This window comes from Triticum urartu, chromosome 1A (genome assembly GCF_056163025.1).
Source record: "Triticum urartu cultivar PI428250 chromosome 1A, HENAU_Tu73, whole genome shotgun sequence".
NCBI classification, from domain to species: domain Eukaryota; kingdom Viridiplantae; phylum Streptophyta; class Magnoliopsida; order Poales; family Poaceae; genus Triticum; species Triticum urartu.
In genome coordinates, this window is record NC_141873.1 from 433,956,167 (window position 1) to 433,970,676 (window position 14,510).

The 14,510-nt window shown below is 47.7% G+C and overlaps 2 protein-coding genes and 1 pseudogene across 3 annotated transcripts; all 3 read left to right on the forward strand.

The window, feature by feature from the left end:
- The first annotated feature begins 1,153 nt into the window (after nucleotides 1-1,153).
- Nucleotides 1,154-5,516, forward strand: LOC125516099 (UDP-D-xylose:L-fucose alpha-1,3-D-xylosyltransferase MGP4). Its single transcript, XM_048681581.2, has 4 exons — nucleotides 1,154-1,697; nucleotides 1,787-1,948; nucleotides 2,022-2,237; nucleotides 4,828-5,516. The coding sequence occupies exons 1-4, from the start codon at nucleotides 1,170-1,172 to the stop codon at nucleotides 5,035-5,037; spliced, it is 1,116 nt and encodes a 371-aa protein (XP_048537538.1). The 5' UTR covers nucleotides 1,154-1,169; the 3' UTR covers nucleotides 5,038-5,516.
- A 127-nt stretch (nucleotides 5,517-5,643) lies between these two features.
- LOC125516127 (uncharacterized) lies at nucleotides 5,644-7,490 on the forward strand. Of its 2 annotated transcripts, XM_048681600.2 has the most exons (5): nucleotides 5,644-5,928; nucleotides 6,035-6,200; nucleotides 6,331-6,390; nucleotides 6,800-6,872; nucleotides 7,087-7,490. In XM_048681600.2, exons 1-5 carry the CDS (start codon nucleotides 5,700-5,702, stop codon nucleotides 7,342-7,344), a joined length of 786 nt encoding a protein of 261 aa, XP_048537557.1. In that variant the 5' UTR covers nucleotides 5,644-5,699; the 3' UTR covers nucleotides 7,345-7,490. The 2 variants fall into 2 exon arrangements, with proteins under 2 accessions (XP_048537557.1, XP_048537567.1); XM_048681610.2 differs by lacking the exon at nucleotides 6,331-6,390 and having other exon boundaries at nucleotides 5,683-5,928.
- A 6,041-nt stretch (nucleotides 7,491-13,531) lies between these two features.
- Nucleotides 13,532-14,298, forward strand: LOC147991576 (uncharacterized; annotated as a pseudogene).
- The last annotated feature ends 212 nt before the right edge of the window (nucleotides 14,299-14,510 follow it).

The window sequence follows — 14,510 nt, forward strand, 5'->3', positions numbered from 1 at the left end:
TGAACGTGTGCTAGAACTCGGAGGTGCCGTAGTTTCGGTGCTTGATCGGTCGGGCCGTGAAGACGTGCGACTACATCAACCGTGTTGTGCTAACGCTTCCGCTTTCGGTCTACGAGGGTACGTAGACAACACTCTCCCCTCTCGTTGCTATGCATCACCATGATCTTGCGTGTGCGTAGGAAATTTTTCGAAATTACTACGTTCCCCAATAGCGCCATCCGAGGAAACGCCGACGAGCCGGTACTAGCCGCGGCGACGACGGCTTGGACGAGGCTGAGCTGGCTAGGGTTTAACCCTAGCATATAGAGCGCCTCCCTCGTTGCCGCCGTGACGCGGGCGTTGGTGACCTCCTGCTGCGCGGCGGCGAGGACGGCGGCCTCACCCCTCGCGTCCGCGGCGTGCCCCCGGCCCTTCCTCTTGGCCGACTTCCTTGCCCGTTCTTCGGGCGTCAGCGCCTTCTTCGGCTTGGTTGCGGCGGCGGTCTTGTGCGGCGCACGAGGCTTGCCTTTCCCGGCGGGGGCGGCGGCACCGGACGAGGCGAGGGAGGCGAGGCCGGCGGCGGCGTCGAGGTCGATGACGTCCTCCATGGCTGGTTGGGGGCGGAAGCGCGCGCATGCGGGAGTGTTTTTAGGGAAAATGGGGGGAAATGGCGGGCCCGGAAGAGGAGTAGGCGCGCACGCGTCCGTCTCGTGTCCGCGCCGACGCAAATCCGACTCAAAAATGAGTCGGGAATGGGTCGCCCGCGGACGAAAAACGGACGCGCGTCCGTTTGGGTCGGCGCGTTGGGCCGACTTTTCTGTCCGCGCCGACCCAAACGGACGGCGGCGGACGAAATGGGTCGCCCCGTTGGAGTTGCTCTTATTGTTTCTTCGTGGGATTTTATTGATCGGTGTACCAGTGTGAAGTGTGTCCAGGTACAAAATATTGATGAATATAGTTGAACACATTGGTCATAAAGAGAGATATTTCTTCAACCATGCTTCATAATTTACACTTCTGAGAATACATTGATCAAAATGGAATAGTCGAACAAATTCACTGAATAGAGTGTGTTTTCCCCCCAACTTTTTCAAAGTATTTTCGCAAGAAAAAACTCTTCTCAAAGCAGCACCAAAGTAGATCTACAGCCCGAGGACCGGTAGATGTATTTTGCTGGAAAACGGGGAGACATGTGCTTCCTTTTCCCACTTCACAGTTCACGCTCTAGCCCCAGCCCCCGATCTCCGGCAATGTCGCTCCACCAGCGGCCGCACCAGAAGCCGCTGGGCGCCGACTCCCTCCCCGTCTCCACGACCCTCGCTAACGCCGCCCCTTCCCGCCCCCTGCCCCTCCTCACGCTCCCCTACCTCTTCTCCCTTCTCGCGCTCCTCCTCCTACTCGCCCTCCTCTTCCCCTGGGGGCCGCCCCGCCACTCCGCGCTGGCCTCCCCGTGGCGCTCCTACACGCTCCAAGACGCCGCTGCCTTCGCCGCGGCCTCCGGCAACGGCACCATCATCCTCGCCGCCGTCTCCGGGCCGTACCTCCCCTTCCTCTCCAACTGGCTCATCAGCGTCCGCCGCGCCGGCCGCGCTAACCAGGTGCTCGTCATCGCCGAGGACTACGAGACCCTCGAGCGCATCAATGCCGCATGGCCCGGCCACGCCGTCCTCGTGCCCCCCGCGCCCGACGCCCAGGCCGCCCACAAGTTCGGGTCACAGGTGGGGGAGAAATCTCGGTTACCTTACTCCCCACCCAAGCTGTTCGATGAAATGTCCATGTGCGTGACTGTGCCTGCTCTTGTGTGCAGGGCTTCTTTAACTTCACCTCGCGGCGGCCGCGACACCTGCTGCAGATTCTCGAGCTGGGGTACAGCGTCATGTACAATGACGTCGACATGGTGTGGCTTGCCGACCCGTTTCCATATCTAGTCGGCAATCACGAGGTCTACTTCATGGACGACATGAGTGAAGTACGTACAATTGTTGTGTTTGTCGTTGGGGCTGTTGGAAGAGTATTTGATGATGTGGGAATTGTTGGTGCAGGTGAAGCCACTGAATCATTCACATGCGCTGCCGCCGCCAGGTAAGAAGGGGCGGCCATACATTTGCAGCTGTATGATCTTCCTGCAGCCAACAGAAGGGGCAAAGCTGTTGATGAGGAAGTGGATTGAGGAGCTCAAGGAACAGCCCTGGTCGAGGAAAGCGAAATCAAATGATCAGCCAGCATTCAACTGGGCTTTACTAAAGACTACTGGGCAGGTTAGGCATGAACATTTAAATGTTTTCTGTGGCAATTGAATTTGAACTTTATTTCGTTGCATTTGCTTGAACTGAGCATATTCATTTGTTTCTTCGCTTAAACAAACTAGTGGCACAGAGTTATCTGGTAAATGGGTTCAGGGCTGCTTAAAGTTTAAATTGATTTTCGTGTATGCTCTTTAGTCTAGGCCAGTTGAAGTACCGAGGAACTCAAATTTTGATATCAATCTGGATCGTATATAGGCTTGTTTAAAAATGTACACAATCTTTGCCAACACTTTCCTGTACATTTTTTTAGAAGTAGCACTGATGTTCCAAACTTCTAATATATGATTTTTTGTGTGGTGCCATGTGCTAATGTGTTATTTCGGTTTGTCAAACTATCAATATACCGTGTGCCATAAATGGATGTACCTCTACATGTGCATCACTGCGGTTGTGTGAGCTTGTGTTTTGCAGTTGTTATGTATTATCTTATCATTTTTGCCAGTGTTTTTTTATCTCAAGGTAAGCGGTAGGGAGAGACTCGCTCCTTGAGGGACATGACGTAGCAGCATTAGGTGGAGTCATGTTGAACTTGGACTTAAGTTCTTCACTTCTTTGTGTCTCAAATTGTCCAACCAGGCTCAAGTCCTAGGTCGAACAAACTCCCTAGGAGTGCCATGTGCTAATGTGTTATTTCGGTTTGTCAAACTATCAATATACTGTGTGCCGACTTCGCAAAAAAAATAATACCGTGTGCCGTAAATGGATGTACCTCTACATCCATTTTTGCCAGTGTTTTTTTATCTCAAGGTAAGCGGTAGGGAGAGACTCGCTCCTTGAGGGACATGACGTAGCAGCATTAGGTGGAGTCATGTTGAACTTGGACTTAAGTTCTTCACTTCTTTGTGTCTCAAATTGTCCAACCAGGCTCAAGTCCTAGGTCGAACAAACTCCCTAGGAATGCCATGTGCTAATGTGTTATTTCGGTTTGTCAAACTATCAATATACCGTGTGCCGACTTCGCAAAAAAAAAAATACTGTGTGCCGTAAATGGATGTACCTCTACATGTGCATCATCACGGTTGTGTGAGCTTGTCTTTTGCAGTTGTTATGTATTATCTTATCTTTTTTGCCAGTGTTCTTTTTATCTCAAGGAAAGCGGCAGGGAGAGACTCGCTCCTTGAGGGACATGACGTAGCAGCATTAGGTGGAGTCATGTTGAATTGGACTTAAGTTCTTCACTTCTTTGTGTCTCAAATTGTCCAACCAGGCTCAAGTCCTAGGTCGAACAAACTCCCTAGGCCAGTCATGATTAGTTTAAATTCTGTTTATTGTGCAAGGTCATGTTACTAAGAGATAAGAGTTTCGAGTCAGATTTCGTGCATGCGATTCGTACCGGACTCGCCGTGGCCGCATACAGGAGGGAGGCAGTGATCAAGCTCATGTCAAGGTGGACACTGCGCGACCGCCACGGCACTAGGCATAGTAGGTTCATAGAGGACAGAATCATGTTCGACCTGTGCTCAAGTTTTTGGTCCACCGAAGTCTCTAGGCTAGTGGGGAACAGTTTAAATCTGTGTTGTGCAAGGTTGGGATACTATGATAAGATAAGTCTGTATTCAGTCTAGAAGATGGATACTATATATATCTAAGCAGTAATGATCTTCTGAGATCTAGCAAGAAGTTATCTTTCTAGTCTTTCTTCTATCCTGCATGTCTTATCTCCTTCACGGCAATGCCAGAGAACCAAGGGTATTATCAACCTCGACCTCCTGTTATCCACGTGTACATGTTATTTTACTGGGACGGGGCACAATCGGGCAATGTGGAGTTGTGGACTTCTCATTTTGTCAGTGGAACATTTGCCGACAACTTTTCTATCAACTAGACAATAGAGTTCGCTGTGTAAGCATCAACCATTTATGGGATTTGCTATAGTGGATAGATAGAGGACAATTTAAGAAACACTTGCAATTGTTAGTTAATCATTCATATATCATGAATTACTACAACAAATATGTTAACGACATCATGAAAAGGCACTTAATAGGTTAAAATTTGAACTTCATGAGAAGGTGGTTGAAGTTGATCTTTGACTGATTTCATTTTGCTCGATATCCATTTTAATCATCTCCATCTCCATGTGGCACTTCATGTAAAATGTGGACCGGAGTAACTGTTTCGGCATGGTTTTAGCTTCTACACTGTTATCTTTAATGTGGACTTCAGTTGACATGCATTGGTTGTACTAAGCTTTGCCATGTTTAAAATGTACTTGTTCAGTAATAACTTTTCCAAGGAAGCTCGTAACTGTTACCTATATGTTTATAAATTCCCTAAAGATATAACACTTACCAGTTTTTTTATCAATATCGTTGCTGCGTTTAAGTTTTACTCCCTCAATCCCATAATGTAAGACGTTTTTGGGACGGAGGGAGTAGTTTACATTCTGCAAGTATTTTCTGGAGGTCTTTTATGGATGGAAACAAAGTCATGGTACATGGCAAAGGGTTTTATTCTGTTTTCTCAGAATATTTTCCTGCATCGCTGCCTCTGCAACAGACGATGTCATTTGTAAAACTACTAATATAAGATATGCTTGCAGGTGGATGTGTATTTACTGCCTCAGTCTGCTTTTCCAACTGGAGGTCTATATTTCAAGAACAAAACATGGGTCAAGGAGACAAAGGGCAAGCATGTCATTATACATAACAACTACATAACAGGGTTTGAAAAGAAGATAAAACGCTTCCGTGATCATAAACTCTGGCTGGTGGATGAGCACAGCGACGAGTCACCACTTGGTAAAATATGAGCAAGCTGTACATCTATCCTTGCTGCAGCATCACAATTTTGTAGCTGGTGTCTGCCCAACCAGATGTTGGGTGATTTTCCATCCACCACATGGAATTCAACAATCGAATTTGAACACCGGATCCGCATGCAGAAGACTCCATCTGTACATCAAGGCCCTCAGGAGCTAAGCTTTTTCATGCAGTCCATCTTTCTGAAGTACTCCCTCCGTCCCAAAGTAAGTGACTCAACTTTACACTAACTTTGTACTAAAGTTAGTACAAAGTTAAGTCACTTATTTTGGGACGGAGGGAGTACATTTTTGTAATTGGAAGTGGCTGGTCCAGGAGACGAGTAAGATCTCAGGGCATGAATGAATAGGTTTTGTGGCTATGAGTAGCGTCCAAGTCCATTGATTAATTCACTGGGTCTGTATAGCATTGTAGTTTTGTGAGTTTGTACCATTATTGTTATTAAAAAGCGCAGCATTTTTGTACACTAGACCGCTTGCAAGTACTATTGCTTATCATCTTATAGAGGGCATACTGATTCAATTGCGACCGTGCAAGTTTCCATAATCAACATTCTCATATTTCAGATACGCCTCCAATTATAATATAACAGAATCCTAAGCTAGCGTCGCCGGGAGCCAGAACAAGTCCTGTTGTTGGACCCTTTCCTTTGATGCCTCCCCCGCTTTGCTTTCGGCAGGAGCAACGCCAACGCCGTTGCCTTGGCCTCACACAAGGAACACCGGCGGCACGCACGCCCCCACATATACTCCTCCCCAGCCCCCGTGCTTGCATGTGCACAAGAAACCTCCTTTCTTCTCACCACAGCAGCAAGGAAACCCGCCCTTCCACGCCCACAAAGATCAGATCAATGGGTCAGGCCGTCACCAAGGCGAAGCAAGGTATGATCATCGACGAACACTAGCTACCGGGTCGCGCGATCTCGGGTCAACCATCTTTGCAAATGCTTGCTGGTTTTGCTTCTAACATGACTGATGTTTCTGGTAGAGGCCGGGCGGGCGACGCAGAAGAACGACAAGGACGGCAAGGCTGTGGCCAACCATAATAACGCCAAGGAGCAGCTCATCAAATTTATGGACAACAACTACGACGAAAAGGTCAAGCCTGCCAAAACCTTCAATGAGTTTTACCACGCCATCTTCGAGCTCATCGAGTAAGCCTTTCTTCTCAAGAGCTAGAGAGCATTGCTAGGGAGCTGCTAGTATAACGCATCATTTGTTTTAGTATCTATACAGCCTACAGATTGGTAGTATTATAGTTGAAATATTATTGGATGCCTGCAGGAATTCTCCTTTGATTCCTAAGCCTTTACGGATTAAAAGTTCATGCATGCGCATAAACAGGTACTACTCCCTTGGTACACACAGAAAAACGACGTTTTGGACATGTCTTAAGCCAAACATTGGAAACTTTGACGACTGATATTGACTCCAATATTTAGCTTGGGAACTTGAAAGCCATACGTAGCAGTATAGATTTATCTCGAGAAGTAATTTCTGAATATTACAATTTTGTTTTTCGTTATACATATATTGCAGTAGAAACTAGTCGTCAAAGTTATATATCTGAAAAAATGCGCCAGTGTCCAAAACGTTGCGTTCCAGTGTACCCAAGGGAGTAGTGTAGCTTTCGGTCAGATTCAATGCCGAAATGTTCCTGATCCGTCAGAAGCTCAAATATATTCAGCCAGCTGAAACCTCATCGATGGTGATACCTAACAATTTCTATCTGTTATTTTGCATTCTACTTCAGAAAGTTTTGTGAGAAACAAGGGCAGCTGCAGTACAGGATGCCAACCAAAGATGAACTCGAGAAAGAGTACAAGGTTCGGACACACCCTTTTGTTTTAGAATAATAATACTATAAAGGAGGTTCCTCTGCTTTATTTGGCATAGCTTCTCAACAGAGCTTAGAATCTTTCTTTGGTTTCAAAACTTTTAAATTGCTAAAAAGAAAACATTTGGATGTCATCACAAAATATTGCAAAAGAAAGTAAACCAGGTAGGGGTATTAATGAATTTTGTTTCCCTCTAGTGCAGGCTCTTGGGGGAAAGAGGGACGGAGTAAACATCACAAAGGAGCAGTTCCACAGGATCACCGAGAACCTCGTCACGGTGAACAGCTTCAGCTTCGGCAAGGCCGCCTTCGACGTGCTCGTGGTCCTCTTCGGCGCGCCGATGTGCGCGCTCCTCGTCAAGAGGGTCGTCCCGGGCCTCAAGTCCTTCTCCGACGACGTCGTCATCCCGGTGGCCACCTCCGGCGCCGTCGTGTACCTGGCCAAGACCAACAAGCTGTGACCCGGCGGATTATATACAAGTGTCACTGCTACTGCTAGCTTACCACGAGAAGAAAAATAATGATGCAACTGTGTGGTGGCTCGATCGCGTCCAGATTGCAAAATCTGTAAAAAGTATCTGTAAAGATGATTGAAACTTTAGTGATTTTTCTCTGTTCTTACGGGGGCGTGTGTGTGCCCGCCCCGCGGCAATGTTGCAGTAGAAACGTTTTCCCTTCAAACCAGAAAACGGCAATGTTGAACCTAACGTTGGGAATTACTAACACACAAGTAAGGTATCTGAAAACTGCAGAGGAAACAAAGTAACCTGGACATTTCTCGGTCATGAAAGGAAACATATGCATCAACTTGTATGGAGTAAGTTTGATTAGTCGAAACTTAGGACGAAACTTAATGCTTTTCTTAACTTCGTTCAGCGTGACGCTGCATCTCAAACAACACAACTCATATGTGTTTGAGGTCAAGTGAACCACTCAAAACATCAGCCGAAAATCAACACGCATGAACATCAGGATTATCATGTGAAAAGCCCCCAAGTTGGGGTAAAAACCACGGACTGAAACCATCCAAATATTCTTCCACTATCATCAAATATGAGATGCAAATTTTCTCAAAAAAAAAAAGAGATGCAACAAGTTCTGCTCTAGGTAGCACTAAAGACTCTCATACATCAAAAGTGTTACTCTAATCCCGAGCACAAATGCACCCACATGAATAATAAATTCCGAGGGTAGGGCTTGGGTGTGATTTTACTAGCTCTTCAAAGTCAACCACTCCAAATCACAGATCACTGCCTTAGGCCGAAGATGTATGAACCTAAGTACCAGTTTGTCGAATCCGAGAAGGATTTGTATGAATCTAAACCGGTGTGTATGCATAATTGGGGATTAATTAGGTATAAGGCCGACAGTGGAGCCATTTCTTCTGTCTTCTCTTGTTAATTAGGAAATAACTATTTGTCAATTTCTAGATTCTGGCCAGCCCAGAAGAAATAAACGGTCATGAACTATGTTCGTGCACGTGTTTTGTGGTGCATTTGGAAATACAGAAATTCCCTAGTTTTTAGCATAGCCAAATTTGCTTGTGTAGAAGGCAGAACCACGACTTGGATTGGTTCGGGTCATTCGGATGCTATAGAGCTAGCTACGATTGATGTATGAACTGCTTTAGTTGAGTAATGCATTATTTCACTCGCAAAAAAAAAATCAATGTCAATTGGTCTGATTTAAAGCAGAATTGGTGGTTGATCCATATAACAATCAATTAATGGTTGATACTCTTCAAGGAAGAACCTTTGGAGAGGGTAAAAACGATCTCGCATCAATTCTCGTCGATCCCCGGTTCTCCCTTTCAACTGATAGTGGGGTAAGGATCGATATATTAGACACTAAAGGTGTTTTAAGCCAAGACGCACTTGCTAAATTGTTGTTAGAAATGGGTTTTGGGGTTTCTTGTGGCCTGAGTACAAACCACAACATGCCCTCTCCTCCGGGGAGTCCGAAGATGATCACCAAGTTCTCCGCTGCACCAAGCCATGTTACTTCCGTGGAGCCGCCTAATATGTCTTCAATGTATCTATAATTTTTTATTGTTCCATGCTATTATATTATCTGTTTTGGATGTTTTATATTCATTAAAATATGCTATTTTATATTATTTTTGGGACTAACCTATTAACCTAGAGCTCAGTGCCACTTTATGTTTTTCCCTTATTTTTGAGTTTCGCAGAAAAGGAATACCAAACGGAGTCCAAACGGAATAAAATCTTCGTGATGATTTTTCTTGGACCAAAAGACACTCAGGAGACTTGGAGATCAAGTCGGAGGAGCCACGAGGTGGCCACAAGAGTGGAGGGCGCGCCCCTTGTCTTATGGGCCTCCCGTGACTCCCCTGACCTAATTCCGTTGCCTATATATTCACATATATTCTCAAACCACCAGAAGTATCCACGAAAACACTTTTCCACCGCCGCAAGCTTTTGTTCCCGTGAGATCCCATCTAGGGGCCTTTTCCGGCATCCTGCCGGAGGGGGATTTGATCACGGAGGGCTTCTACATCAACTCCATTGCTCTTCCGATAAAGCGTGAGTAGTTTACCACAGACCTATGGGTCCATAGCTAGTAGCTAGATGGCTTCTTCTCTCTCTTTGATTCTCAATACCATGTTCTCCTCGATGTTCTTGGAGATCTATCTGATGTAATCTTCTTTTGCGGTGTGTTTGTCGAGATTCGATGAATTGTGGATTTATGATCAGCTTCCTATGAATATTATTTGAATATTCTCTGAATTTTTTATGCATGATTTGATATCTTTGTAATTCTCTTTGAACTATCAGTTTCGTTTGGTCAACTAGATTGGTTTTTCTTGCAATGAGAGAAGTGCTTAGCTTTGGGTTCAATCTCGCGGTGTCACTTCCCAGTGATAGTAGGGGCAGCAAAGCACGTATTGTATTGTTGACATCAAGGATAAAAAGATGGGGTTTACATCATATTGCTTGAGTTTATTCCTCTACATCATGTCATCTTACTTAATGCGTTACTCTGTTCTTCATGAACTTAATACTCTAAATGCAGGCAGGAGTCGGTCAATGTGTGGAATAATAGTAGTAGATGCAAAATCGTTTTGGTCTACTTGACATGGATGTGATGCCTATATTCATGATCATTGCCTTAGATATCGTCACAACTTTGCGCTTTTTTATCAATTGCTCGACAGTAATTTGTTCATCCACCGTATTATTTGCTATCATGAGAGAAGCCTCTAGTGAAACCTATGGCCCCCAGGTCTATTTTCCATCTTATTAGTTTCTGATCTACTATTTTGAAATCTTTTACTTTCCAATCTATAAACCAAAAATATCAAAAATATTTACCTTTTGCTTAGTTTCATCTATTTTTATCAGATCTCACTTTTGCAAGTAACTATGAAGGGATTGACAGCCCCTTTTATCGCATTGGGTGCAAGTTGTTTGATTGTTTGTGCAGGTATTAGATGATTTGTGCATTGTCTCCTACTGGATTGATACATTGGTTCTCAAACTGAGGGAAATACTTATCTCTACTTTGTTGCATCACCCTTTCCTCTTCAAGGGAAAACCAACGCAAGCTCAAGAAGTAGCACCGCCTCACTCGCCGACATTGCCGATCAAGAAGATCAAGAGCGGGTCCTGCATCAAATTCAAGCTGTGAGCAACGACGAAGCTATGTGGTGGGCTGGGGGAGGGGGCGTGCCCCTCCCTCCCCCGCAAACTTGGATATATCCCTGAAGTATTTTTTATTTGAAGGGCTTAGGGGCCGTTTGGTTGCTACCCTGAGCCCGATTGCCTGGCCGGAGCCTTTGCCTGTATCTTGCCTAAGGTCTGTTTGGTTGATGTCGTGAGATTTTAGCCTGAAGATTCTTGCCTGTTCTTGCCTGTGCAAAGCTGCCCATGTCAGGCCTAAAGAATTGGACGCCTGAGCATGGCTACTCTCCGCTGTTTGCTACCTGAGTCACTCCATATAAAATATTGCTTTGAATGCAGCTCAAGCCAATCATGAGCCAAACACTGCCTGCTTCAGGCGTGGTTTCAGGCTATCAACCAAACACTGCTTTGAAAGAGAGATGTGCCACTGCTCTGAAAGAGAGATGTGTCGGATCAATCAATTTCTGATGCAACTTCAGGCCACCTTCTGGCAGGAGAAAAAACTCAGGCATGTTGCTCAGGGTCGCAACCAAACAGACCCTTAGATTAGGAAAAAAATAGCGTTTGGCCCCCCAACTCTTCATCTTTTGTGTTTCGCCCCCAATGTTTTCTATCTAGCTCCGCCACTAGTTATGAGATTTGATCTTGCTTTGAGTGACAGGAACATAATGCTTGGCGTCTGATGAAGGATGGTCGGTAAGGATGGTTTCACACCCATCGGGAGTTTAGCTTTACTTTATGTTTTTTGTTTAGTTTGTCCGCTTGTGCTGCAAACTTGCGAATTTCTGCTCTCTATGCAATCAGTTTCTGCCGGGGTATTAGGTCTTGTTTGAAATCTCTCCACTTCGCTCAACTCCGCGGAGTTGCGGAGCTCGGTTTGAGTTGCTCTGTAAAAAGCTGCAGCAGCCTGCTCCACTCCGGGAGCTGAGTCGCGGGAGTGGAGAGAAACCGAACAGACACCTCATTTGTCAGCCTTTTTTTGCTTTAAGTTTGATTTTGAGACATGCGAGTAGCGTGTGGCTGTATGGACTCCTATGGTTTCATTTTCAATGAAAATTGAACTGGGCGCCTTGTGCCCTCCTGGTAGTCTAAAAAGGGTATGAACGTATACGTGTTTGGGCCATTTGGTCAAATGATAAGTGGACTGAATGAATTACAGTCCTGCAGGGCGTTGTGAAGAAATGCAACAATAAACTAAAAGTAACTGTAGTGTATCCTTACGAGCTGTCCTCAAAAAAGGAAAAGAAAAACTCCACTCCAGCATCCCATCTCCTTCCACCGAGCCGCCAGCGGCAGCCCTTGCCCGCTCTCAGGCCAACTCCAGCGCGCGACCTCATCCTGTCCGGCCCCGTACATTTGGGGTAAAACAGACAGACCCCACGGCCCAGCGCGCGACGGCCTGGACCCATCTGATCTGTTTTGTGTCCGGGCCGACCCATTTCGAACACAAACATGCGCCGGGTTTGGGTTGCGGCGGACAGCAAACAGACGCATTGCTCGTCCGCTTCGGGGCTGCGTGGCAGGCGGCCACCTAACTCCCAACGCCCAACATTAATGTGCACGCGCGGTCGGCCCCACCTGTCATCCGCCCAGGCGAACGGTCGCCGTCCTTCTTAAATGGGAAGCCGTGGACCGGTCGCAGTCCACACTCCCCACTCCAGCCCGTGCTGCCTCCTCGAAACCCGACACTCCCCAAACCCTAGCTCTCCCTCTCCCCGTCCTCGATCTCGCTGGCCGGCCACCACGCAGCCATGGGGTTCTCGAACACCGGCCGCAAGGGGAAGCACGACCACGAGGCTGGCTCGTCCTCGGGCCGCCGCCTCCGCGGCGTCAAAGAGGGGCCGACATCACCACCAAAGAGGGCCCCCACGCCGCCCGCATTCTCCATCGCCCCTACGGCCGCCAGCGAGCGCGGCCGGCACTACATCCACACGGATGTATGCCGTCGTTATTGGGAGACGAGGACGCCGCTCCCCTGGAGCGACGTGTGTCGGTGTCAAAACCGTCCGATCTCGGGTAGGGGGTCCCAAAATGTGCGTCTGAGGATCAAAGGTAACAAGGGACACAGGGAACACGATGTTTACCCAGGTTCGGGCCCTCTTAATGGAGGTAAAACCCTATGCCCTGCTTGATTGTATTTGATGAGTATAGGGGTTACAAGAGTCGGTCTACCTCGAGATTGTAATGGATAAACACTAGATGTCTAGCCTGTATGAATTCTGATAGCCTCTACGGACTAACCCCTGCGGTTTATATAGATACCGGAAGGACCAAGGGTTGTACAGAGTCAGTTTACAGAGGAAGGAAATTATACATCCGGATGCCAATCTTGCCATCCACGCAAAGGAGAGTCCTATCCGGACATGGGGGAAGGCCTTCTACCTTGTATCTTCATGGCCCATCAGTCCGGTCCATATCACATAGCCCGGACACTCGAGGACCCCTTAATCCGGGACTCCCTCAGTAGCCCCTGAACTAGTCTTCAATGACGATATGTTCGATGCGGAGATTGTGTTCGACATTGCAAGGCTGGTTCCTCCTCCGAATACTCCAAAGCAATCTAAATAAAAGATCTGTATCCGGCTCTGCACATCCCACAACCATGAAGGCAGAATATTCAATCAAAATTATGTCTGTCAACGGACAACTTTTTCGGCGAAATGCTATATCTAGCCTCTTTATCATTTCGAACCATTTTTTGGCCTCCTGCTTCGCGTTTCGAGGCGCGGCCTCTATTGACACGTCTTGTCAAAACAGAGATCGTGTCCACTTATGGCAGGATCCTCATCAATACGGGTTTGGGTAATCCAACCGCGCCATTCGCACGACCCCTTGGGAACAGGCGAGTTTTAAGGCTTAAGGGGGGGGGGCGCTTGATATTCACTGCCTATATAAGTGGATAAAGATCCCACTTTTCACCTCATGCCTTCTTCTTTCTCCTATTTCCCATCCTCAAGCTCCAACGCCCAAGCCTCAATCTTTCCCACCGCCACCAACCTCTCCAGCCATGTCTGGATCCAGCTCACAGGGCAAGTGGGTGGCCTCCTCCGTCACAGAGAAGGACGTCAAGGAGCTCCGTGAGGCGGGGTACCTGACTGCGGACATCGCGCACAGGCTCCCTGCCAAGAAGCAAGTCATCCCCACTCCTGAGCCCGGCGAAAGGGTTGTGTTTACCCCCCACTTCTTCGCGGGCCAGGGTTTCCTCTCCACCCTTTTGTCCGCGGCCTCATGTTCTATTACGGGCTAGATTTTCATGATCTAGCACCAAATTCCTTCCTCCACATCTCGGCGTTTATCGTCGTGTGCGAGGCGCTTCTTCGCATCCCCCCACACTCTGGCCTTTGGCTCAAGGTCTTCAACGTGAAGCCGAAGGTGGTCGACGGGCAGCACGCGGATTGCGACGGTGCCATGGTGAGCAAGCTCCCCAACATCACGTGGCCTAAAGGGGCTTTCATGGAGACCGTCAAGGTGTGGCATCAGGAGTGGTTCTACATCACCGAACCCCGCGGTGCCAGGTGGGCGGCCACTCCTGAGTTTAGATCCGGACCCCCTATGCGGCTCGCGTCGTGGACCAACAAGGGTCTGGACTGGGGGTTTTCCGTCCTTTGTACATGGCTGGATAATGAAGGCAGAGCGGATCAAGTGTCCGGCTTTGCTGCCCGAAGATCCGCCCACTCCCCAGCTAACAAAGATGCTGGTCCCGCTGCCCTATCAGGCACCGGAGAAGAAGGCCAAGAAGAAGAGCAAGGAGGCCAAGGGCGGCCCCCGCCGTAAGGGTACTTCGGACACGGTGTCCGGAGAAACCGAAATCCCCTCCTCCCACAAGGGAGATGAAGAACAAGAGGAGGAGGAGGAGGCAAAAGTGACTCTCCCCTCAAGGGCAGAAAAAAGAAAAGGGCAGCCTCCACAGACCCAGAGGAGGGGGTGTCCAAGAGGGGGAAGATAACCCTCTCGGATGGTTCAGACTCGGAGGCCGAACACATCCC